Source organism: Eretmochelys imbricata, chromosome 14 (genome assembly GCF_965152235.1).
Source record: "Eretmochelys imbricata isolate rEreImb1 chromosome 14, rEreImb1.hap1, whole genome shotgun sequence".
Taxonomy (NCBI): Eukaryota; Metazoa; Chordata; order Testudines; family Cheloniidae; genus Eretmochelys; species Eretmochelys imbricata.
Window position 1 is genome coordinate 53,432,663 of NC_135585.1, and position 26,159 is coordinate 53,458,821.

Genomic DNA, 26,159 nt, shown 5'->3' on the forward strand with positions numbered 1-26,159 from the left:
TTTCAATTTTTAATTTTGAAATAATGTTTTTGTTTCAAAATTTCAGATTTTATAGTACATAAATTACACGACAAATTAAAGTTGAAACTGAAACATTTCTATTACACTTGTTAACCATCACTCATACAAGGGAGGCACATGCCACCCGCCCTATGCTCATGGAGACAGGTGTCTCACAAACAGGGAGACTCTCCCAAGCTGTCTTCTCCTTGTATTATCATTGACCAGCATCCCACTGTGCTAGGCGCTGTGCAAACACAGAAGAAAGAAGACAGCCCCTGCTGCAAAGAGTTTGCAATCTACGCCTTGGGGTATGTCTACCGTTGAAACTCTACAGATGTGCGGCTGCAGCCCTGTAGCATAGACCCTTCCTCAGTGCAGCGTAGAGTTTTCCTATTGCGACGGAAGGGGCTCTTCTGTCTCCGTAGTAAATCCACCTCTCCCAGGGGTGGCCGCTGGGTCGACAGAAGAATTCTTCCATCCACCTAGCGAGCTTCGGGTCGGCTTCACGACAGCGCACGGGGCATGACATTTTGCACAGCCTGGAGTGCCGCAGCGAAGTGGACTGAACTCTGTCATGGGGACCAGGGCCTGGGTCGACCCCGGAGAGTGATATTGGCATAGCTATGTCGACAAGAAGCGTGGGGGGGGGACCCCCCCGAAACATCCCAGACCGACACAGCGATGCCAACGTTTAACACGTGGCGTAGACGCTACGTCGACAGAAGAACGCTTCTCACGAGGCTAACGTCGTTTTGGGGGACTCCTCCGCTGAGGCCTATTCGCAGCAACCCCCCCCCCCCGCTTAGACTCTTCCATTAGCAGCCCCCCAATGACCCTCTCCACTTAGGATTCCCCCATTGACCCCCCCATAGCAGCCCCTCCCCCCTGGGGTGTCCCCCCTTTTAACCTCCTCCACTTCACAGTCCCCCCATGAGGAGCCCCCCCATGAGCAGCCCCCGCACTTGATCCCCCCCCCCGCTTTACGGGGCGCCCCCAAGCCGATTCGAAGGGGCAGTGGGGGGGAGAACCTTCCCCCGCGCATGCGCTGTGGCGGTTCCGCTTGGCGGGCGAGCGGCGCGGCGTGTCCCCTCCGGCTCGCCGTACTAGAGGCATTTTTGGTTTTTTTTTTAAACTTTCGGGTGTCGCCGCCGCCATTTTACCCAGAGTTTCCTTCGTGGCCGAGGTGAGGATCCATCCGGGGGGCGGGGGGGGGGGGGGGGTGTCTCCGGCTGCGCAACCCCCTCCCTCCCCGATTGCGTGTTGTCGGACGAGCCCCGGCCCCCCCCACCACCATCAGCATCCTGCCGCCTCCCCCGGCTGTGCCCCACCGTTAGCGTGACCCCCCCCCACTCCCAGCGGACGGGGTGTCCCTGCCCCCCGAAAGCTCGCGCGCACCCCCGTGTTAAGTGCCCCCCCCGGATCCGGGCGGGGCGCCTCGGAGCCACCCTTGGGCACAGCCCCCCCCCCCGTGGCGCTCCCCCCATCAGGGTGCAGCCTGCGCAGCGCCCCCCTCTCACCTCCCGAGTCAGAGCCAGCGGCGGGGGGTGGATCCGAGGGTGGCCCCCTCCTGGTCCTGGACCCAGGGGCGGCTCCGTCTCTGGAGGGTCAAAATAATTTCAGGCGCCCCCCCCCCCCGGCAGGCGCTGGCTGGGCGCGTTGTGTGGGGCTGGCTCCCCCCTGCTCGCCGGCCTGACGCGCACGGGCCCCAGCCCGGGATGCTCCTCCAGCCCTGGGCTGATGCCTGCTGTGGCTTCCGGCGCCTGGTTCACCCTAAGACCACAAAAAAAAAACAAAAAACAAAACCCCAACAAAAACGAAACACGTACACACCCACAACAGCTTTTTATTTAACAGTTTGATTCTGTCCCGCCAAGTGAACAGAGCAGGATTTGGTTCTGGGGGGGGGGGGTCAAGGGAGGTTATTCTTTAACACAGGTTTCAGAGTAGCAGCCCTGTTAGTCTGTATTTGCAAAAAGAAAAGGAGGACTTGTGGCACCTTAGAGACTAACCAATTTATCTGAGCGTAAGCTTTCGTGAGCTACAGCTCACTTCATCGGATGCATGCTGTGGAAAATACAGACCATGTTTTATACACACAAACCATGAAAAAATGGGTGATTATCACTACAAAAGGTTTTCTCTCCCCCCACCCCACTCTCCTGCTGGTAATAGCTTATGTAAAGTGATCACTCTCCTTACAATGTGTATGATAATCAAGGTGGGCCATTTCCAGCACAAATCCAGGTTTTCTCCCTCCCCCCCAACCGGCTCTCCTGTTGGTAATAGCTTATCTAAAGTGATCACTCTCCTTACAGTGTTCAGAGTAACAGCCGTGTTAGTCTGTATTCGCAAAAAGAACAGGAGGACTTGTGGCACCTTAGAGACTAACCAATTTATTTGAGCATAAGCTTTCGTGAGCTACAGCTCACTTCATCGGATGCATCACTCTCCTTACAATGTAACACTTTAGATAAGCTATTACCAACAGGAGAGTGGGTTTGTGTGGTGGTGGGCGCGGGGTGGGGGGAGAAAACCTGGATTTGTGCTGGAAATGGCCCAACTTGATTATCATACACATTGTAAGGAGAGTGATCACTTTCAATAAGCTATTATCAGCAGGAGAGTGGGGTGGGGGGAGGTATTTTTTCATGCTTTGTGTGTATAAAAAGATCTTCTACACTTTCCACAGTATGCATCCGATGAAGTGAGCTGTAGCTTACGAAAGCTTATGCTCAAATAAACTGGTTAGTCTCTAAGGTGCCACAAGTACTCCTTTTCTTTTTGCGAATACAGACTAACACGGCTGTTACTCTGAAAGGGGAAGTAGGTTACCTTGCGTAATGACTTATCACAGTCATTTAACACAGCGGCTCTCAACCTTTCCAGACTACCGTGCCCCCCTTTCCGGAGGCTGATTTGTCTTGCGTTTCCCTCCCCCCCCTCCACAAGTTTCACCTCGCTGTAAAACGGCTTGCTTACCGAATCAGACATAAAAACGCTGAAGTGATACTGCCCCCCCTTACTCAACAATTGCTGCCTTTTTCGTTTTTACCAGAAGATTATAAAAAATCAATTGGCAGAGAAGTATTGTCCGTTTCAGTGCATAGCGCATAGAGCGGTATAAACAAGTCATTGTCTGTCTGAAATTTTAGTTGGTACTGACTCCACTCGTGTTTTTATGTAGCCTGTTGTAAAACTAGGCAAATAGCTAGATGAGTGGGTGTGCCCCCTGGAAGATCTCTGCGTACCCCCAGGGGTACACGCACCTTGGCTTGAGAACCACTGCTTTAACACAGCTGTGCTGGGTTGTGAATGAAGATTTACTGTGTATATAATGACGGCACACAGAGATAGAATCATAGAACTGGAAGGGACCGCGAGAGGTCATCTAGTCCAGTTCCCTGCACTCAAGGCAGGACTAAGTATTCAGCCCTGACAAGTGTTTGTCCAACCTTCTCTTAAAAATCCCCAATGATAGAGATTCCACAAGCTCCCTAGGCAATTTATTCCAGTGCTTAACCACTCAGACAGGAAGTTTTCCCTGATGTCCAACCTAAACCTCCCTTGCTGCAATTTAGGCTCATTGCTTCTTGTCCTGTCAGAGGTTAAGAAGAACAATTTTTCTCCCTCCTCTTGTAACAACCTGTTATGTACTTGAAAACAGTTGTCATGTCCCCTCTCAGTCTTCTCTTCTCCAGACTAAACAAACCCAATTTTTTCAATCTTCCCTCATAGGTCACGTTTTCTGGACCTTTAATAATTTTTGTTGCTTTTCTCTGGACTTTCTCCAATTTGTCCACATCTTTCCTGAAATGTGGTGCCCAGAACTGGAGACAATACTCCAGTTGAGGCCTAATCAGCACAGAGTAGAGTGGAAGAATTACTTCTTGTGTCTTGCTTACAACAATCCTGCTAATACATCCCAGAATGATGTTTGCTTTTTTTGCAACAGTGTTACACTGTTGACTCCTATTTAGTTTGTGGTCCCCATGACCCCCAGATCCCTTTACGCAGTACTCCTTCCTAGGCAGTCATTTCCCATTTTGTATGTGTGCAACTGATTGTTCCTTCCTAAGTGGAGTACTTTGCATTTGTCCTTCTTGAATTTCATCCCATTTACTTCAGACCGTTTCTCCAGTTTGTCCAGGTCATTTTGAATTTTAATCCTATCCTCCAAAGCACTTACAGCCCCTCCCAGCGTGGTATCATCCGCAAACTTTATAAGTGTACTCTCTATGCCATTATCTAAATCATTGATGAAGATATTGAACAGAACCGATCCCTGCGGGACCCCGCTCATTATGCCCTTCCAGCATGACTGTGAACCACTGATAATTACTCTCTGGGAACGGTTTTCCAACCAGTTATGCACCCACCTTATAGTAGCTCCAGCTAGGTTGTATTTCCCTAGTTTGTTAATGAGAAGGTCATGCGAGACAGTATCAAAAGCCTTACTAAAGTCAAGATATACCACATCTACTGCTTCCCCCATCCACAAGGCTTGTTACCCTGTCAAAGAAAGCTATCGGGTTGGTTTGACACGATTTGTTCTTGACAAATCCAAGCTGACTGTTATTTATCACCTTATTATCTTCCTAGATGTTTGCAAATTAATTGCTTAATTATTTGCTCCATTATCTTTCTGGGTACAGAAGTTAAGCTGACTGGTATGTAATTCCCCGGGTTGTCGTTATTTCCATTTTTATAGGTGGGCATTATATTTGCCCTTTCCCAGTCTTCTGGAATGTCTCCCGTCTTCCATGACTTTTCAAAGATAATTGCTAATGGCTCAGATATCTCCTCAGTCACCTCCTGGAGTATTCTAGGATGTGTTTTATAAGGCCCTCGTGATTTGAAGACACCTAACCTGTCTAAGAGTAACAGCCGTGTTAGTCTGTATTCGCAAAAAGAAAAGGAGGACTTGTGGCACCTTAGAGACTAACCAATTTATTTGAGCATAAGCTTTCGTGAGCTACAGCTCACTTCATCGGATGCATACTGTGGAAAGTGTAGAAGATCTTTTTATACACACAAAGCATGAAAAAATACCTCCCCCCACCCCACTCTCCTGCTGGCAATAGCTTATCTAAAGTGATCACTCTCCTTACAATGTGTATGATAATCCGCTGGAAATGGCCCAACTTGATTATCATACGCATTGTAAGGAGAGTGATCACTTTAGATAAGCTATTGCCAGCAGGAGAGTGGGGTGGGGGGAGGTATTTTTTCATGCTTTGTGTGTATAAAAGATCTTCTACACTTTCCACAGTATGCATCCGATGAAGTGAGCTGTAGCTCACGAAAGCTTATGCTCAAATAAATTGGTTAGTCTCTAAGGTGCCACAAGTACTCCTTTTCTTTTTGCTAACCTAAGTAATTTTTGACTTGTTCTTTTCCTATTTTAGACTCCGATCCTACCTCATTTTCACTGGCATTTACTACGTTAGATGTCCAGTCACCACCAACCTTCTTGGTGAAAACTGAAACAGGGAAGTAATTAAGCACCTCTGCCATTTCCACATTTTATGTTATTGTCTTGCCTCCCTCATTGAGTAACGGGCCTACTCTGTCCTTGGTCTTCCTCTTGCTTCTAACGTATGTGTAGAATGTTTTCTTGTTACCCTTTATGTTTCTAGCTAGTTTGATCTTGTTTTGTGCCTTGGGTTTTCTAATTTTGCCCCTACATACTTGTGTTATTTGTTTATATTAATCCTTTGTAATTTGACCAAGATTCCACTTTTTGTAGGACTCTTTTTTGAGTTTTAGATCATTGAAGATCTCCTGGTTAAGCCAGGGTGGTCTCTTGCCAGACTTCCTCTCTTTCCTACGCAGTGGGATAGTTTGCTCTTGTGTCCTTAATAATGTCTCTTTGAAAAATTGCTAACTGTCTTCAATTGTTTTTCCCCTTAGACTTGCTTCCTATGGGATTTCACCTAACAACTCCCTGAGTTTGCTAAAGTCTGCCTTCTTGAAATCCATTGTCTTTATTGTGCTATTCTCCCTCCTACCATTCCTTAGAATCAGGAACTCAACCATTTCATGATCACTTTCACCCAAGTTGCCTTCCACTGTCAAATTCTCAGCCAGTTCCGCCCTATTTGTCAAAATCAAATCTAGAACAGCCTCCCCCTTAGTAGCTTTCTCCTCCTTCTGAAATAAAAAATTGTCTCCAATACATTCCAAGGACTTGTTGGATAATCTGTGCCCTGCTGTGTTGTTTTCCCCACAGATGTCTGGGGAGTTGAAATCCCCCATCACCACCAAGTCCTGGGCTTTGGATGATTTTGTTAGTTGTTTAAAAAAAGCCTCACCCATCTCTTCTTCCTGGTTAGGTGGTCTGCAGTAGACCCCCTACCATGACATCACCCTTGGTTTTTACCCCTTTTATCCTTACCCAGAGACTTTCAACAAGCCTGTGTCTTATTTCCATCTCAAGCTCCGTCCCAGTGTATACATTTTTAATACATAAGGCAACACCTTTCCCGCTGCCTGTCCTTCCTGAGCAAGCTGTACCCTTCTATACCAATATTCTAGTCACGCATATTATCCCACCAGGTCTCCATGATGCCAACTATGACATAGTTGTGTTTATTTACTAGCATTTTGAGTTCTTCCTGCTTATTCCCTATACTTCTCGCATTAGTATACAGACATCTAAGATACTGATTTGATTCCCCCCCCCCTTTATTTCTGCTATAACAGCCCATGCTCCCCCCCAGATTCTGACCCTTCTCCCAGGTCTCCATGTTTTTGACTTATTTGTGGGCTTTGGTCACCTGCCCCCGTCAAACGTAGTTGAAAGCCCTCCTCACCAGGTTAGCCAGTCTGTAGCCAAATAGGCTCTTCCCCTTCCTTGATAGGTGGACCCCATCTCTGCTTAGCAGTCCTTCTTCCTGGAACAGCATCCCATGGTCAAGGAAGCCGAAGTCCTCCTGTCAACACCATCCTCACAGCCAGATATTCACCTCCAGGATGCGTCTGTCTCTGCCAAGGCCCCTACCCTTGACTGGAAGGACTGAAGAGAGCACCACCTGCCCTCCCAACTCGCTCATCCTTATTCCCAGAGCCCTGTTGTCACTTCTGATCTGCTGAGGGTCGTACCTCAGATACCCCAACTGAGCTCGGGGTCTCCCTTGTGCTGTGCAATTTACAAATACCTAGTGGCTATTAAAGTTCAAAAACAATTTAGTTAGTGCAGAGCTGAAGCTATCGGCTGCCTTCCCAGAACATCGAGTTCTGCAGAACTCCGACTTGTGAAAATCAAGAAAGGCAGCATTAAGATACACGTTTGAGTCCACGGGCGCTTGTGACATGCCCTTTGTTGTAAACCATACGCGCCCACTCTGTGGGTGCTCCAGTCCTGGAGCACCCGCGGAGAAAAATTAGCAGGTGCTCAGCATCCACCGACAGTCAAGCTCCTCCTCCCAGCGCCTTTTGCCCAACCACGGCCCCTGCTGATCACCTCCTCCCCCTCCCGCCCACCGCAAACAGCTGTTTTGCAGCATTCAGGAGGCTCCCGGAGGGAGGGAGAGGCGGGAAGAGGCAGAGTGGGGACAGGGGCTTGGTAGAAGGGGTGGAGTGGGAGCAGGGCCTGGGGTGGAGGGGGAGGGTCGAGCACCCCCTGGCTAGAGGGGAAGTGGGCGCCTATGTTGTAAATGATCAACATTTCTCACTTAGAAGACAGCACAGTCATTTCAATCTTGGTTTACACCACAAAAGCACCACTAAAAAAGATGAATCACTTCCAGTCAGCCGATTCACAAATCACTAACATGTAGGAAGTCAAAGGGACTCATTTCATAACCAGCCTCTAGTTTGTAAAGAGCATGAAACAGCATGTTTTTTTTAAATTGTGTTAGCTAACATGGTAAAATCCTATGTGGGCAGTTTGTGGTTTTCACACACATTAACAGCCCCGGGGGAAATGTGTGACCAGTTAATGCGTGACAACAACTGTCTTGTCCACACTCGCATTTTACCAAACGTTAGCCAACATGGTGGTAAACCCTTTTTTCCTGGTGAAGCCAAGGCCATGGTGTGACTTAGAAATGTAGGGCTGAAAGTGACCTTGAGACGTCACCTAGTCCATTCCCCCAGCCTGAGGCAGGACCAGGTAAACCTAGACCATCCCTGACAGGTGTTTGTCCAGCCTGGTCTTAAAAACCTCCAATGATGGGGATTCCACAACCTTCTTTGGTAACCTGTTCCAGAGCTTAACTACCCTTAGAATTAGAAAATTGCTTTTAATATCCAATCTAAATCTCCCTTGCTGCCGAGTAAGCCGATTCCTTCTTGTCCTACCTTCACTGGACATGGAGAACAGTTGATCACCGTCCTCTTTATAACAACCCTTAACATATTTGCAAACTTCTTCTTTTCTCAAGACTAAACGTGCCTAGTTTTCTTTACCTTTCCTCAACGGTCAGGTTCTACTTGCTCAGGACCCTCCAACAAAGGACTCTCTTCCCAACCCCCAGCCACCTCCCCATCGTCAGCTGGGACAGAGAGGGAATCCAGACGTGAGCAGCGCTCTGTGCTGGGGGGAAAGGAAACCCCAGAAAGAGGAATGAGAAGCGGGGGGAGAAGGAGAAGTTTGTGGTTCCAATGAACTGAAGGACAAATGTTTGTTTTCATGTTTTTTAAACACATGGTGTTAGTAAGTAAAACCACGAAGTGTGGATTTATTTAAACACTTGGTGTTAGTAAAACCACTAGGTGTGGGTTCATTCAAACAAAATCTCGCTGTTTCTCTCTCTCTCTCTCACTCACTCTCACACACACAAACACTCTCAAATCAACAAACTGAAGGGAAAAAGGAAGGTGGGTGGGATGCTTTTTTGGTTCGATAAATGGCTTGAAATACAACTGAGACCTCCAGGCCCCTTGTGCCAAATGGAAAGGGGAATGTATTATGTCTTGCAAAAGGATTTGTGTAGAGTTTGGATTTGGTTGCTTTCTAAAATCTTGTATGATTACGACATTTATCCCCCAAGGTCATTTGCCTTCTTGAAGCTTATGTGGGCGTTTTGTTTTTACTTCTTACGTTCCGACCCTGTAGTGCTTCAGCGGACCCTCGTGCCTGAAATCAGCAAGCTACTGTGCGCTCACTGAAATCAGCAAACTTCTGTGTGCCTACAAAGAACTCATTGCAGGATTGGAGTGGCAGGTGTTTAAAGGCTGATCTTGTGTTCAGATGACAAACCAAACAAGTTTTTTTGATTGAGAAAAATTTTAGAACAGGGGACTGTTCTCTTGATTCCCCCCCCCCCCTTTTTTTTTTACTGTGCTCCTTGTAAGGGTGATAAAGAATGAAACCACAAACCACATGCAAATGTTGTTTCAATGCAAGATTGCGAAGAGTATAAAGTCAACATGATAGCCTTCCTCCACACATCTGCAAAAATCACTTTTAAACGTGGTTGTGGCCCAAGTGTAGTGTAACATGCTGTTTTTTCTTTCCAGTGTGGAGAGAAGAAAATTATGTTGAAGAAGATAAATTATTTCTCTAAGCCAGCATTTCCCAAATGCGTCCACTATGGCCGCATGCGGCCACCAGGAGCTTTTCTTGCGGCCACAGCCTCCTGAGGGGAGAGTAAAGCAGCAGCCCCTCTCCAGCAGTGGTTGGGCCCTTGTCACCTCTGGAGTCAGGAAAGCTAGAGGAGCAGACAGTCGGTGTGAGTTCTCTATCTTCCACGGGGTGGTGGGGTTGGGCTTCAGCCATGGGGTGGTGGATGACAGGCTCCACCCATGGGGCTTTGGGCTCCATTCCCTGGCTGTGAGGTGACTGGCTCTGGCCCCGAGCTCACCCTCCCCAATCACCCCTGGATCCTGCTGCCTCCCCCAGGGCCCCATCGCCCCACTGCCTCCGTAACTACTTCCCCATCCAGGTCTTAATTTGTCTCTGGGCTTGCCGGGACTGAGTAAGTCTGCTGTGAAAAGTGATATTTGTATGTTTGTTAATATCACTTTTCACAACAGACTTACTAGCTAGCAAGTCTTTTAAAAAAGCAACCCAAAAAAAAGCAAAAGAAACAATAAGAAAAAAGACAAGACCGTACAAAGCTCCTCGTGTTTCTATTTTGTTTAGGTCCAGCAAAGAGTAGAGACAACTGTACGTTTTTTATTACTGAGTCTGCAAAAAAACCTCTACATAAATAAATTACAATGATTTGGACATGTATATGTGGATATTTATTTGTTTTTCTTAAAGTTAAGTAAGTATTTTAGGAAAAATTGTCAGAGCAGCCACCAGCAAGAGTTAGTGGCCGCACTCCGAGGCCACAAAAACATTTCTTGGGAGAACCCCTGCTTTAAGCCCTTGTTTACACTGGAGGACTGAACAGAGACAAACCCAGCTGCAGCCCCAGGCCAGAACTTGCTCAATGTTTAAGCCTGTACCTGTGATCCCTCTTGTGTCTGCATCGTTCCCAGCCCCGCTCCTGCTTTGTTGCAGCCCTGCTCCGGTACACTTCAGCCCTGCTCCCCTGCTTGGTTCCTGAACCTAGCTCTGACCCTTGGTGCTGACTCCAGCTCCGACCACTAGGCATGACGTGACAATGCCATGGTCTGTGACAAAAAGGAGGAGACAGGAATAGATGAGAGAGAACACAGTGAACGAGAAGGCAGCCATCCTGCTGGAACATGACATGAAGGGACATCAGAGGGGGCAATCCCTAAACAAAAACAAAACAACAACAAAAAATAAATCCATTCACTCAGCTCTACTGTAGGATTCAACTGGCTCTTCCGCTCCTGGACTTGTGTGTCTGTGAGGGCGCGGCCAACAAATCTCTCTTGGAATTTATCTAAACAAACAAAGCGGCCTCTAAAACTGTTGGATTTACATAGCAGACAGGTAGGTGACATTTTAGGACATAGGCTTTTGTTACAACATTCTATCCAGGTTTTTATCCCTTGGGATCACTGATCTTGCAGAGCCTTCCAGAAGTGATATGTGACTCGCGACATCTGGCGCCAAATGGATAAATAGAAAAGCTATTTTAGACTGTAGTTTCGCGCTTGCATTCTTCAGTGATGGTGGGGGTCCCTAGCCTGGATGTATACCTTACGTGGCGTACTTTGATTCAGGTTTATCACGAGTTGTGCAACGGTGGTGACACGTTACATTTTTGTAAACAGGAAGAGTGTTTCTTTTCTACAGCGTCACAAGCAGCGCAAGGTATAAAGGTGCCCTGGCCCTGCTCTACGCATAAAAATTAGGTTGACCTAGTTACGTTGCTTGTATGTATAAAATTTCACACCCTGTTGTGGCGTGGTTAGGTCACTATGAACGCGGCGAGGTCCATATGGACGCTACTATGGACGCGGCGAGGAAGAGTTCTCTTGTCGCTCTAGCTGCTCCTTCTCGGAGGCGAGGGCTATCTACATTGATGGAAAAACTCCTTGTGTCGTTGTAGGAAACGTCTGCAGTACCAAGGTACAGCTGCAGTGACAGCTGCGCTCCCGTAGCCACTGCAGTGTAGACGTACGGTAAGTTTTAAGGGTACCGTAGGCGCTGACTCTGGGGGTGCTCCCAGGCTGGAGCACCCCCGGAAAAAAAAGTGGGTGCTCAACAGCCACCCACCGATCAGCTGTTTGGAGGTGGACGGGAGCTGGGAGTCGCTGGAGGGAGGTGGGAAGCGAGGGTGGGGTTAGGGATATAAAAGTCAGCCAGTTAACCGGTAAGCATCAGTCTTATCGGTAAGGTATTCTGGTTAACATTTAAACTCCACGGCGGGATTCCACTGCCAGCCCCACGCCATGGATCCAGGCTTCTGCTCCCCGCCCACACCAGGATCCCAGTTGCCAGCCCTGCCCCCGGGGTCCCAGATGCCAGTCCTGCCCCCAGGGCTCTGCAAGGGGTGGCAGCTGGTACCCTACGTGCAGGGCCAGCGATGGAGTCCCCAGCACGGGGCCAGCAGCGAGTGGAATACCCAGGCGCGGGGTGGCAGCAGAGCCCTGGGCGTGGGGTTGGCAGCAGAGCCCTGGGCGTGGGGTCGGCAGCCGGGACCTCGGGCGCAGGGTCGGCAGCCGGGACCTCGGGCGCAGGGTCGGCAGCCGGGACCTCGGGCGCGGGGTCGGCAGCCGGGACCTCGGGCGCGGGGTCGGCAGCCGGGACCTCGGGCGCGGGGTCGGCAGCCGGGACCTCGGGCGCGGGGTCAGCAGCTGGGACCTCGGGCGCGGGGTCGGCAGCTGGGACCCTGTGCAGAGGGCAGCAGCAGAGCCCCAGGCATGCAGCGCGGCAGCTGGGATCCTGGGCACGCAGGGCGGCAGTGGAGCCTAGTGGTTAAACGTTTAACTGGGACAATTTTACTAGTTTAGACATTTACTTTTTTAAAACACTAGTTACATCCCTAGGCAGGGCACACTTGGGGAGAGGGCACAGTGGGGCCTAAGGGGAGGGGCAGAGGCAGAGCGATGGTGGGGCTTTGGGGGAAGGGGTGGAGTGGGCGCAGGGCCTTGGGGCACCCACCGGAAAAGAAGAAAGTCGGCGCCTGTGAAGACTACACCAGGCCTTATTCTGGAATAAGAGTATCTGCCACAGAAATTATATCTGTATCAGTTTCACTCTACTGTTATAACTGGGAAAAATTTTCTGTGTAGACAAGAGTCATGTTTACAGTACAGACCTTTGCCGGCATAGCTGTCGGTTTGGGGTGCATAGATGCAGTTATATGAGCCAAACGATGCTTTTACTGGTGCAGCTTGTTTTGCTCATGCGGGGTGGAATAAGCTAATAACTACAAAGCTGTGCTTTTAAGGGTCAGCTTTTTTCATTGGAAAATACCGGGGTGGATTTGATTTAAATCATGAGTCAGGAAGACTCGATTGAATCATGGTTTTCTACATAAAAGTGCATTCTTGTTGGTGGTTATAACCTTAATACATATTCTTCACAACTCAGAGGTAGATGTCGGTTTCATTTTTAGAAGGTACACATGATCCATTTTTAAACCGTGATTTATTCTGAATAAGAGTTTTACAGCTATCTCAGAAAAGGAATGATTGTTTGGTTATTTCATTTACCAAAGATAATTGAAGCAGATATTTATGAAGTCATTGGGAGGTGAACTATCTCCAATTCAACAGGTTAATCATTAATTATTTGGAGGATTTTCTTGCCAGACTGTATTAGGAGGAGAACGTCACCAGACAGACATTTCAATTGTTTTATTTAACTAAAACAACCACGTTATGTATTCTGGATTTTTTTCTTCAACAGCAAACATACTATTTTAACACAACAAGCATATGAATTTTTGAATTTAGTTAAACATTCAAGGTTTTTAAAATCAGGTTTGTTTTTGTTGAAATTGTTTTTAACTAAAATAGTTAAATGAAATATAATGCCTGTCTTACCCACAGGTAGAGGGACTTCATTAAAATATTCCCAAACTGGATTCCCAAATCTGATTTGGTGCCCCTGAAACATTTTGTGAATTTGTGTTGATTTCACTGAATTGTTTTAATTGGGTGGGTGGGGAACAAAAATTCCAAAACAAATCAGAAGTTTCATTTTGACAGTTTTTCAAAAGGACACACTTCGATTTGCTTAGTTTGAAACTTGTTTGTTTTGGGTTCAAACCCCCCCCCTTTTTTTTTAAGAACGTCAATCAAATGTTTAAAAAAAGTTCAATGTTGAAACAAGCTGAGCTGAAACAAAAGGAATTACTTTGTGGAGGGTCTCTAGCCTGTGTTATGCAGGAGGTCAGAATAGATAATCACATTGGTCCCTTCTGCCCCTGGAATCTGTAATCCCCCCCCCCCCACCCCCCGATTTTTTTAAGAATTGCCAGCAAATCAAAAAAATCTGTTATTTGCCGAGCTCTAGCTGTAGGCGGTTCCTGTGGTTTTCAGTCAGTGTTTCTAGTCCACTGTCGTTCAAGCTCAGAAAGTCTTTTTCAGTTTCAGCCTCTGTGGCTGGCAGTTCCCCTTCTCTTGTGCTCCCAAAAGGGCAAGGGGGTACATTTACCACTACAGTAGACTCCTGATTGGTGGCAGGTTGCTGTGTTGTTGAATGCTCTCTCACGGCTTTCTCGCTGGTTTACATGCGTGTCAACTCCTCCCCCAGTTAGGGTGTTTTGCCCAGTTACCAGCGTGAGACTGAACATCGCTTGCACAATTCTCTCCCAGTGGAGCAGTTCCTCTAGATTCAGAGTTGATGCTGCAGGAAACAGGGTGAGTTATGATTCGTATATTAGGAGACTAGTGGGAGGGGGTCTGAGGGGAAGACAGGGAATGGAGTGCAGAGGGATGAAAAGAAGAGTTCTGAGAGGGAAATGCAGGGGAGGGAGGGTGATGAGGTGGGAAAGTTGGTGTAGCATCCAAAGAAGAGCTGGGTGAGAGGAAGTTTTGGGTGGGGGACAGTTAGACAGCTGTAGATTTTGGGGGTAATTTTGTATAGTCAAAAATCCAGTTTCTATGGGGGAAAAAGTTATGATGGAAAATCTTCGACTGGCCTTATCAATTTCATGTAACGATCCAGAACATTCTGGTGCGTTCTTGCTTGGCAAGGGAGACATAGCTGCGTGTAACACTGACTCGCAGTGGAGATTTCCAGCATTGCAACCCGGTGATAGGGAAATGTTGGTAAATTGGTAAGCTTAGTACTAACGAGCACCCGAGGAGAAAACACTGGGTTGGGAAGAAAGAGTTCAGCCTGAGAGGGACGGTGCACTGTGGCCTAGCGAGCAGTGAACTAGACTGGAATTTGCAAGACCTGGGTTCTATTCCGGGCTCTGCTGCGTGACCACAGGTCAGTCACTTCTCTCAGTGCCTTAGTGTTCCCCCCTCTGTACAATGGCAGTAGTGAAACCAAAGTGCTTGGAGATCTTCTTAAGGTAAGAGCCAGGTATTACAAGATGAAGACTAGTCTTGTGGCTAAGACTGGGACTCAAAAGACCTGGGGTTCAGTTCTTGACTCTGCCATAAACTCCAGGTGTGCCGTTGGACCAATCAGGTAGAGCAAAATTTTCAAAAATGACACCGGCACCAGGAGCAAGAGATTTTGAAAAGTATTTAGACACCTACAAATGCAGATAGGTGCCTAGTGGTATTTTCAAAAGCGGGTTAGGCCCCTAACTTTCGTTTAACTTGGGCTTCCATTTTCCAACCTCTTACTAACCCCCACTGAAATCAATATGAGTTAAGCACCTAAATACCTTTGAAGATCTGGACCTCAAAGAACAACCCAGATGTCTGTCCTCTCACTGCCCAAAACACACTTTTTCTCCCCAAATACAGATTTTTGGGGTAAAGGAAAATTTCAGCACCTGTGATGAATATCTCAGAAGTTACGAGTGACTGAAAATTGGTAGGGAAAGGTGATTAGAATGGAAACAGGTTTGCGACCTCAATTACAACAGCACTAGTAAATGCTCACGAAGACAAAATATTGTTGCTGGTAGAACAAATCCATTTTTCTTTAAACTCAGCCCCCGAATTCTCCTTTGGCTAATTGTGGCAGTGCAGCCAACAGATTGACTCATGCTGGGCTGTATTAACAACGTGCAGTTCTGGGGTGTATTAACAGGAGGGTTGTACGTAAGACATGGGAGGTAATTGTTCCGCTCTACTCAGCACTTGTGGGGCCTCAGCTGGAGTATTATGTCCAGTCTGGGGCACTGCACTTTCAGAAAGATTGGAGAGAATCCAGAGGAGACCAACAAAAAAGATCAGAGGTTTAGAAAACATGACGCATGAGGAAATGTTGAAAGAATTGGGCATGTTTAGTCTAGAGAAGAGATGGCTGAGGGGGGACTTGCTAAGAGTCTTCAAATACGTAAAAGATTATTATAAGGAGGATGGTGATCAATTGGTCTCCAAGCCTTCCAGAGGTAGGACAAGAAATAATAGACACAGTCTGCAGCAAGGGAGAGTTCGGTTGTCTATTAGGATAAACTTTCTAATTCTAATGATAGTTAAGCGCTGAAATAGGTTACCAGTGGAGGTTGTGGAATCCCCAGGTTTTTAAGAATAGGTTAGACAAACACCTATCGGGATGGTCTAGGTTTACTTATTCCTGCCTCAGCATGCAGGGATGGACTAGACTAGATGACAGCTCCTTATGATTCTATGCTGCCGAAAATATTTCAATTTATTTGTCTTGAAAGTTTAAATTAATTGCATCCAGTGAACTCTTGTCTGTTTTCTTTTATCGTCTGGTATAAAAACAGAGCAGACTATGACTCAAGTGGAGAAACCTTAGGAAGAAAAGACCCTGAAGCCAGAACTGTCACAGCTGATCGGGAGTAATTCTATATCAGTGAAAGAGTTGGTTGGGACACACGGACAGCTCGCTTCCCAGACGGAAAGGAAAGATGGAGAAAACGAATTCTCATTCTGTAAAGGTGCAACGTTGCAACTCGTTTGAAAAGGGTAATCGGATGGCCATTCCTTCCTCTTTCTTTCTGGGGACATGGGGAGTAAAGCGTGTTGTAAAGGATTAGACCCTGAGCGTCTGGGAAGGTTTGAACAGCCGATTTTTCAGAGGAAGCAGGAGCCAGCCAGAGGTGGCATAGAACATATGTATTTTTAACACATGCTAAGCTAGTTGAGTCAAAGCCTAAACTTCCCTGTAGGCTTCAGCTCCATCATCTTAGCATGTGTTAAAGTGCAAATTGTTGTCTTTCCTTGATTAGAACTTTAGGAGATGGTTAGCTAGCTCAGTCTAATTGGCATGGCCTGACGTCACACCTCGAAATCCTAATCTAGACAGGGCTACGGAGTTAGGAGGGGTCTGCTATTTTGGGTCAGATCCATAGATGGTGTAAATTAGCATAGCTGCATTGAAGGTATAGAGCTACACCGATTTTGTGGGGCTGGGCCATATTTTCTTCTCTTATTAAACAAAAGCCAGTTGTTGCCAAGATACTCCAAGCAACAGCCCTTGAAACTTAACCTAGGCAGAAACACCAGGAACACCTGAATAGCCAGATTTATCTTCTAATGCAGGGGTCGGCAATCTTCGGCACGTGGCCCATCAGGGTAATCCGCTGGCGGGCCATGAGACATTTTGTTTACGTTGACCATCCGCAGGCATGGCTCCCTGCAGCTCCCAATGGCTGCGGTTCGCCATTCCTGGCCAATGGGAGCTGCGGGAAGCGGTGCAGGATTACCCTGATGGGCTGCTTGTCGAAGGCTGCCGACCCCTGTTCTAATAATATGACCCATATAGCGAAACATCTCTTGATCCAGGACAGCTCAACTGCTGATATTATGGAGGCATTTGATAGGCAATTCTAAAGCTTAAGGTTATAGCCCATTTATAAGCCTGAGGCCTTGTCTACATGTGGTGGCTGCTATCTTGGCCAACACTCCAGGGATTGAACCAAGGATCTGCAGAGCTGAAAGCACAAACGGCTATGCTTGCGCTAAACTTCTAGAACTAGCGCCTGTAACAGACCTGTAAAAGAAGACTGAGAGGGGACCTGATAACAGTCTTCAGATATGTTCTAAAGAAGACTGTGATAAATTGTCCTCCATGGCCACCGAAGGCAGGACAAGAAGTAATGGGCCTAATCTGCAGCAAGGAAGATTTAGGTTCGATGTGAGGAAAAACTTTCCAGCTCTAGGGTATTTATTTTATGGAGGCTAGATCCATCAATGGCTATTAGCCAGGATGGGCAGGGATGGTGTCCCTAGCCACTGTTTGTCAGCAGCTGGGAATGGGCGACAGGGGATGGATCACTTGATGATTCCCTGTTCTGTTCATTCCCTCTGGGGCACCTGGCACCGGCCACTGTGGGAAGACAGGCTACTGGGCTAGATGGACCTTTGGTCTGACCCAGTGTGACCATTCTTATGTTCTGGAATAGACTTCCAAGGGAATCTCTATTGTTGGAGGTTTTTAAGAACAGATCGGACAAACACCTATCAGGGATGGTCTAGGTTTACTTGGTCCTGCCTCAGCACAGGGGGCTGGACTTGATGACTTCTTGAGATTCCTTCCAGCCCAACATTTCTATGATTCTAAGAAATAAGATACTCTGAAACTGAAATAAAAGCAGTCACACCACCTTTTGTGTTAGTTTTGCTGTACTGGTTCAAAACCACACAGCTGAGTGAAATTGGCGCAATTCTGCAGCCTTATTTTAACCCAGTAAATCTGGTAGAGAATAGAGTATATGGTCCAGGTTGAAGGAAACCTTATCATGCCTTTCGTTTTTGGTCTGAAGGCCCCAATCCTGCTAACACTTTAATGCTTAATTTTCAGCCGATTAGTAGTGACGTAGGCTTCAGTATCAGCTATTTGTGCCCACTGCTTTGAAAATAGATCCCTTGTTTGTACTTCTAGCTGCCTATAATAATAAAAATGTAAGTATGTATTATAGGGCCTAGACTCAGCCCCCAGTCATGATCAGAACCCCATTGTGCCGGGCGCTGCCCAGACACACAGCGAGAGACAGGCCCTGCCCCAGCTGAGTTCAGGGCCCTGTTGTGCTGGGCGCCGCACAGACACACAGTAAGAGATAGTCCCTGACCCAAGTGAAATCGGCCCTGTTGCACCAGGTTCTGCACAGACACGCCGTCCCTGCCCCAAAGAACTCACAGTCTGAACAGACGAGGGTAGAAGAAAGAGAGGATTATAATCCCTATTTTACAGGTGGGGAGCGAAATCTCAAAGAGTAAGTGACTTATCCAAGGACACACAGGGACTCAGTAGTAAACCTGGGAATTGTGTCCAGTGTCCCGAGTCCCATTCTCGTGCCTTAACCACATGTAATTTAGTAGCTGGAAACAAGGAAGAGGAGCCAGTGCTATGTGACCAAGCAGCTCTCTGCAGACAACCAGCAAGGGCTGTCAGACCAAAGTTGGACAACCACTTGACTAAGGGATCCTGAAAGATGTCTGAAATCAACCAGACCCTGCTTTAGCCAGTGGAGATGGCAAGAGGTTGGCAGCTATCAAGATTAGATCAAAAATAAATATTGTCAAGTGGAAGCCTGTCTAGATCTTTAACTTCTCATTCCCTTTTTAAAAACAGGTGGGGGATGTTGTACGGTAACTTTAACTGAAAACTAAACCAGCTTGTTTTGGGCAAGTCTGATGCATGGCTAGCTCCATTGAATACTTGGATACTAATGGCTTTTTCTCTTTCAGAGGGTAAATCTGCACGTATCAGATTTTTTAGATGGAGGATTAGAGTTGTAGTCGAAGTTCTCGTTATAGCTGTATTTCTCATTTCTTTGGTAGGTGAGTAAACAAAATTGAATTTCCATGAGAAATGTTGAGTGTTTAGAATTTTTCTTCTCTCCAATCAGACTGGTGCAATAGCCCGGTGGGTAGAGTGCCAGGCTTAACTTCTAGCTCTGCCTGATTCTGAGCAAAGACTTGAACCCGGGTTTCCCACCTCCCAGATTAGTGCCTGTACAAGCAAGGCATGGCCTTACAGGCACCTTGTCTCGGTTTCTCGTCTCTCAGGACCCCTTGAGAACTCCACGCAGAGTCCAAAAGAGGATGAGGCAAAATTTCCCTGCTGCTGTTCTACTTTATTACATCCAAAGAAACTTGAAATAAAGTCTCTCCCCTTGGTTTCAGGGGATTGTACAGCCCTCGTTCTTGGGGTTTGTTTCCCATCCTGGGCTGGATTCTTTAGGAGAGTATCTCTTTCTATGAGCACTTCCCTGCATCAGAGCCCTCGACGGCTTTTTATCAGGCCTAGGTGCTTGTTAGTCCATTAACTGCCTAGATAGGCTCATTCCCTTTAATTTAGCTCACCTGTAGCCTGGGCCCAGACTCCCTTTAAAAGGGGCCAGCAACCACTTGAAAGTGCCCTAACCAATTGGCTACTCTGGGGTGTCTCTGTCTCTTGTTTTAATCAGAAATTCCTCCCTGGACCCAAGAAACCTTCCCAACAAAACCGACCGGCTTCGGTGAAAAGTTTCAGTTTTTACAAATTGGTATTTTCCAATTGAAGAAGCGTTTTGTCAAATAATTCCCGACCGGCTCCAGTTATCTCCCAGAAACCGAGCACAGGGATGACTTAACTTCTGATCTTTCCTATCACATACCCTCCAGCCAGCAGCCAGACGCTGAAGAGTCTTTGAAGCCTAAATCTGGGGCGACTTATTTTGATTCGTGACTCTGTGAACAGAGAAGTGGGGCAGGAGAGAATCAGTTTCTTTCTTTGTCCTTTCCAGTGATGGCATTTAAAACCCAGCAGTCATGTCCACTCCCCATCGCTGCCTCGTGTTCAATCTGCCGTTCCATCCCCTCGTGTGAGGACGGCTGGGTCGGATACCAAGGGAAATGCTACTATTTCTCAGAGGCCGAAGGGAACTGGACCTACAGCAAGAATAACTGCTCTTCACTTGGTGCCTCCCTGGCTGTGATTGACACCCGGCAGGACCTGGTAAGGAAGAAACTGATTTCTTGTTCTGTATGGCAATCTCAATAGACTGGGATTGCAGTGATAGTGACTGACTCATTCCAGAGTTCTAGGTTTGGAATGCTAGTGACTGATTAATTCTGGGGTTCCAGAATTGGAATGCTAGTGACGGACTCATTCCGGGGTTCTGGGTTTGGAATGCTCGTGACGGACACATTCCGGGGTTCCAGCCGTGAAACTCATAGCAGCCTCTGGTCCCTGTAATGGTAAAGATGCTAAATAGCATGGACGTTTCAGCAGCTCGACTCACAACTGGCATCTGTGTCATCATGGCTGAGATCTCAAAGTGTAAGTTGAAAGGCAGTTCTCATTATAAGCCTATTGCCAAGATTTTCCAAAGTGACGACTAATTTTTGGTTGCCCAATATCAGGTGGCTTCAGAGGGCCTGATTTGGAGAAATTGCTAAACTCCTGCCCTCTAAAAATCAGAGCCCTTTAAGGCTTCTCACGATGGGCACCCAAAAATCACTAGGTACATTTGAAAATCTTGATCTCTGTGGGGTCTCAGTTCCTACTCTGTAAAATGGGGCTGATAATCCTCACCATTGTCTGTCTTGTCTGTGAGCTCTTGGGGTGGCCGCTGTCTCTCAGGATAAGGACATAAAACAGAAAGGGTTATTGAGTCCAGGACCTGCTTTCACAGGCAACCCAGTTTGTTAATAAACTTATCAAGCTCCATCTTCAAGTTTGTTAGGTGTTTGCCCTTGCCTGCTCCTATTGGTCAGCTGTTCCAGAGCCTCCCTCCCTTGATGGGTAGCAACTTCCAATTTCCAGCCTGAATTTATTCATGGCCAGTTTGTCCCCATTTGTTCTTGTGCCAACATTTGCTTTGAGCTTCAGTGGCTTTTTCTCCTTCCCGGGTGTTTTATCCTGTGATGTATTTATAGGGAGCAATCAAATCCACTCTCAGGCCTGCTAAACAAGCCAGGTTGTTCCAGTTTCCTCTCCCATGTGCATGTACATAATAATCTACACAGCCACTCCTTCCCTTGGTGGGCAGTAGCTAAACTGAGCAAGGACTGCTGCTGGGCAGAAAAGTGGTGGCTGCCACAAGGAGTTTTTAAGAGGAACTCCATCTATGCGTGTTATTGATCCTGCATGGTAGTCATTGCCACTTATTCCCTACAAAAAGCAGTTTGGCTTCCTGTCGCAAATTGATCCAAAGTGGTCTATTTTGTCTGAAAAACTCTGTTATTATTTATTAGTGTCTAGAGGTCCCCCACAGAGTTCAGGGCCCCGTTGTGCCGGGCGCTGCCCAGACACACAGCAAGAGACAGTCCCTGCCCCAGCTGAGTTCAGGCCCCCACTGTGCTGGGCGCTGCACAGACATACAGCGAGAGACAGTCCCTGCCCCAGCTGAGATCAGGACCCCACTGTGCTGGGCGCTGCACAAACACACAGTGAGAGACAATCTCTGCTGCAAAGATCTTATAATCCAAATACCTCCTTGGGATGAACGCTCATGACTAATTGATTTTGCAAAGCACATATACTAGAGCAGGTCAAAAATTGTCAAACAGAACAGTCGGGAAATGCTGGGTCATCGAAATATTTTGCTAGAATTTGTCAATTTAAACAGTTTTTGATGGAAAATTATCAGAATGAATCAGTTTGATAAGGCTGAAATGAAACAGTCCTATTTTCCCAAAATGAAATATTTCATTCCATGAAGAATTTCGAACTTTCAACCTTTTGTCCTGACTCGGGACAAAACTAAAATTCAGAGTTTCCCACGGGATGGCAATTCCATTTTCCCCTGCTCTAAAATATATACATACCGTCGTCGTCAAACACGCATAGTCCACTAAGGACCGTTGCGCCAGTCTGAGTGGCCGTGGCAGCTGGTGTTGCACCAGGTGTTGTGTGATGAAGTTCCCAGCTCTTGTTCAGTCCTGCGATCCCACAGCGCTCTGGGGTGGCCCTGGATGTGGTGCCAGCAAGGGTCAGGAAACAGTCCCCTTTGCACGTTGCTGGAGAGTTTGAGAGCACGATGTGCTGGGTTACTTTTGTCCATCCTGGTGACATGGCTGAAGAGCCTGCAACACTACTTGGAATAAAATGAGCGACTGAAGGAAGGCTGGATCTTTGCGACGTTGTGACATTTCCCACAAAACCAAACCACTTTATGCTCTGGAATGGGGCTGTATAGAGTGATGGAACGATAGTCTTCTTCGACAAGAGTGTTTGGAATGATGCTGTGTGCAGTCACTGAAGGCCGTTGTACATAACGAGTTTCCTCTTTGCTTCTTTATCGCCCTAAGGATTTCGTGCTGCGATATAAAGGCACCACAGATCCGTGGATTGGTCTCCAGAGGGGCTCCGATCATCACTGGAAATGGGAAAACGGCACCAAATTCAACAACCTGTGAGTTTCTTTGCTCAGCTGGAACGTTGTGTCAGGCTGTGCTGTGTTTAAAGCTGGAACTCAGGAGGTCTGGTTTCCATGTCTGGCTTTGCCATGGGCTGTGTGTGTGATCGGGGCCTGCATGGTACAATAATGCTTTGGCCAAATTGCTGGGTGGCTGGGTGTCTCAACCCCGCCAGTGATGCAACCAACTCTCCTGGGTGGGGGAAAATGGAGGTCATGTGACCCAATCAGGTGATAAGGGTGAGGCTTTGGGTGAATCAGAGGCTGAGCTGCTGGAAAAAAAGCACTCCGCCAGCATCTGGTCCCTGGAAAGAGGGCAGTGAAACCCTGGTCTAAAGGGAAGTATGTTTGCAGGCTGGAGAGGCCGACTTGAACCACCCAGTCCCAGGAAGCAGGGCTGTGGAAACCCTGAACCTAGAGTGGTGGGTGAAAGGAGGCTGACTTTGGGAGCCAGACTATGTTCAATACATTAGACCCCAAGAAGACGGCGATATGGTTTTAAAGACTTTTGTGCTGAGCGGCTGATTTCTAGGAACCTCGGAGGGAAACTGAGGCAGGGTCATGAGGGATGCGTACAAGCCACATCTTGCTGTTCTTTCCAGGTTTGAAGTCAGAGGAGATGCAAACTGCGCATTTCTGATGGAGACTGCTGTCAGCTCTTCAAGGTGCTACACCATGAGAAGCTGGATCTGCAACAAACCGTATGCATAATAGATGAAGGGAAAGTAACACGGACATACAGTGGGGCTGCCAGAAATGAAGGACTTAAATCACAGTTAGACTCTGAAAACTGAGAGCAAAAAACTTCACCTTAGGAGTACTGATTTATTATCTTTTGGTGTCTCCAGATCAGATGGGTTCATTTTACAAGTAAACAGATGCTGCTGGGGTTCCTCCCCACCTCCACCCCCTCGTTAGCAGCCAGCATCACAAGCTTGCCTCTGGGATCTGAGAGTCAAGCTGGGGTCTCAATTTCATACAGCATCTCCAGGGATGAAAGTTCTGCGGGGCACAGCTGCTGCCCTTTGTGGACACCCATGTTGTTCCTTTGTCCCTTTCCCATCCTGCCCTCCGTGACCGCCATGTGGCCCCCTGTCCCCTTCCCGTGCTGCCCCTCTGACCCACGCAGCCCCCGTCCCCTCCCTATCCTGCCCTCGATGACTCTCGCACCATCCCTCCCTCACCTTATCCAGCCCTTTACTGACCCTTTACTTCCATGGGAGCTACAGTTGTTTGGCACTTCTGGAAACTGGACACCTAAAGAATTGTCCTAATTTTAGGCACCTACGTTCCAAGACTTTGGCTTTAGCCTCGCCATGCCTCAGTTTCCCTCAGTCAGAGGATGCTGCCTGCTGATTCAGGCACCTTGGTGCTATCAGACTGAGGCGTGTGGTGCATCTTAGCCCTGGGCTGCTTCTAGGTCACATGGCTTTTGTTTCTTCTTTATATTCTCCTTCCAGCATAGGTACATTGTCACTGTTGATATGGGCTTGGAGGAAGGTAAATCCTAGATACAGGTTTAGTTCTATTATCAGTGAAGCTTCAGCCATCCATAGAGCAATTTCCCAGAGTGCTGGAGGTCACAGACTCTTTCGCTCTATGGAGTATTGAGTCAGCACGAAGCTCCAGCCATTCATAGCCAAATCCCCATAGAACAGTTGTCTTCATTGCAAGGCCTGGGAGCCAGTGGCTGCTCCCATTGACCCTAAAGTGCGGCTCCCTAAGTTCCCTCTAAGAGCGAGGGCCCTGTCCCATGGAGCTTCGTGCTGCCTGCCAGCAGGGGGACAAAGAGGCCCCTTCCCCGGAGCTGGCTGCTGCCTGCAGGGAGAGGGCTGGGGGAAGTCCTCTGGCCCCATCCCCTGGGCAGCCTGCCTGCGCCCCAAACTCCTCATTCCCGGCCCCACCTCAGAGCCTGCACCCCCCCCGACAGGCCCTCACCCCCTCTGCATCCCAATGCTCTGCCCCAGCCCTGACCCCCCTACTGCACCCTGAATCCCTCATCCCAGCCCCGCCCTGCAGCTCTCACCACTGAATCCTACACATTGGCTCTCACATTTGAAGGTGTTTTGCCAAAGTGGCCCCCACTTCAAAAACACTGAAGAGCACTTCCATAAGAGTTTGTGAATTTAAGAACTAGACACTGCAAGGAAGCCCCTTAAAGAGCAAACTTGAGCAAGTCATTTTGCTGCCCTCTGCCTCAGTTTCCCCATCTGTAAAATAAGGATAGCGATGCTGACCTCCTTTGTAAAGTGCTGTGAGCTATACTGATGAGAAGCAGAGGGTGATTATGACATTACTGATGCATTTTTTTAAATACTTTATTGGACGTAGGGCCCAGTACGGTCTCTGTTGCTTCATTCCATGTCAGCTCACACTTACAGTCCAGTTTCCCAGTTCACAGGATCTTGGACTAAACCACAAACAACCATTTTGCTTCCTTCTGAACTTTTATCCGCATTTTAAGGAATTTTTATAGGCCTGGATTTCAGCTGTACGGTTTGCAAGGTTTGGGGTTTTTCTACTGTTTAATAAAACGTAATACATTTGAGTATTTTATCTATGTACATTATGCATAGGAGATGTGTATTGTCAAGGGATGATAGTTTCATGGCTATTGTAGACTGATGGATAGAGCCCTGCACGGATACAAATTTCTATCTGCGGATGCGGATATCCGCGGATAGAAATGTGTATCCACACAGAACTCTACTGAAGGACAGCCAGTAAGCAATTGTCCTTCCACTAGCAAATACACAAAACCAGCTTTCCACTGCCCCACATCATAGTCAAACTCCTGACTAGAGCTAGGTGAAATTTTTTATATGAATTTTTTTTTCAGCAAACAAATGCAGATTCGCTGACGGTGAAACATGTCCCGCATTCAGGCTGGTTTCACTGAATGGTTTTGGGCAGAAAAAAACTCTAAACAAAACAAATCTAAATTTCAGGAAAAATATGGACAAATTGGAGAGAGTCCAGCGAAGAGCAACAAGGATGATTAGGGATCTGGAAAACATGACCTATGAGGGAAGATGAAAAAAATTGGCTTTGTTTAGTCGGGAGAAGAGAAGACTGAGAGGGGACATGATAACAGTTTTCAAATACCTAAAAGGTTGTTACAAGGAGGAGGGAGAACAATTGTTCTCCTTAACCTCTGTGGATAGGACAAGAAGCAATGGGCTTAAATTGCAGCAAGGGTGGTTTAGGTTGGTGATCAGGAAAAACTTCCTAGCTGTCAGGGTGGTTAGGCACTGGAATAAATTGCCTAGGGAGGTTGTGGAATCTCCATCATTGGATATCTTTAAGGGCAGGTTAGACAAACGCCTGTCAGGGATAGTCTAGATGGTGCTTGGTTCTGCCATGAGTGCAGGGGACTGGAGTTGATGACCTCTCAAGGTC

The 26,159-nt window shown here is 47.4% G+C and overlaps 1 protein-coding gene across 4 annotated transcripts; it reads left to right on the plus strand.

The window, feature by feature from the left end:
• The first annotated feature begins 1,134 nt into the window (after positions 1–1,134).
• LOC144274778 (C-type lectin domain family 2 member B-like) lies at positions 1,135–25,269 on the plus strand. 4 transcript variants are annotated; one of them, XM_077833863.1, is made up of 6 exons: positions 1,150–1,186; positions 16,179–16,380; positions 19,105–19,197; positions 20,145–20,356; positions 22,654–22,757; positions 23,363–25,269. In XM_077833863.1, the coding sequence occupies exons 2-6, from the start codon at positions 16,323–16,325 to the stop codon at positions 23,469–23,471; spliced, it is 576 nt and encodes a 191-aa protein (XP_077689989.1). In that variant the 5' UTR covers positions 1,150–1,186; positions 16,179–16,322; the 3' UTR covers positions 23,472–25,269. The 4 variants fall into 4 exon arrangements, 1 of the variants encoding a protein (XP_077689989.1); XR_013347954.1 differs by lacking the exons at positions 16,179–16,380; positions 19,105–19,197; positions 20,145–20,356; positions 22,654–22,757; positions 23,363–25,269 and adding exons at positions 8,430–9,677; positions 10,091–10,177 and having other exon boundaries at positions 1,135–1,186; XR_013347955.1 differs by lacking the exons at positions 16,179–16,380; positions 19,105–19,197; positions 20,145–20,356; positions 22,654–22,757; positions 23,363–25,269 and adding an exon at positions 9,062–10,177 and having other exon boundaries at positions 1,140–1,186.
• Positions 25,270–26,159: the final 890 nt, after the last annotated feature.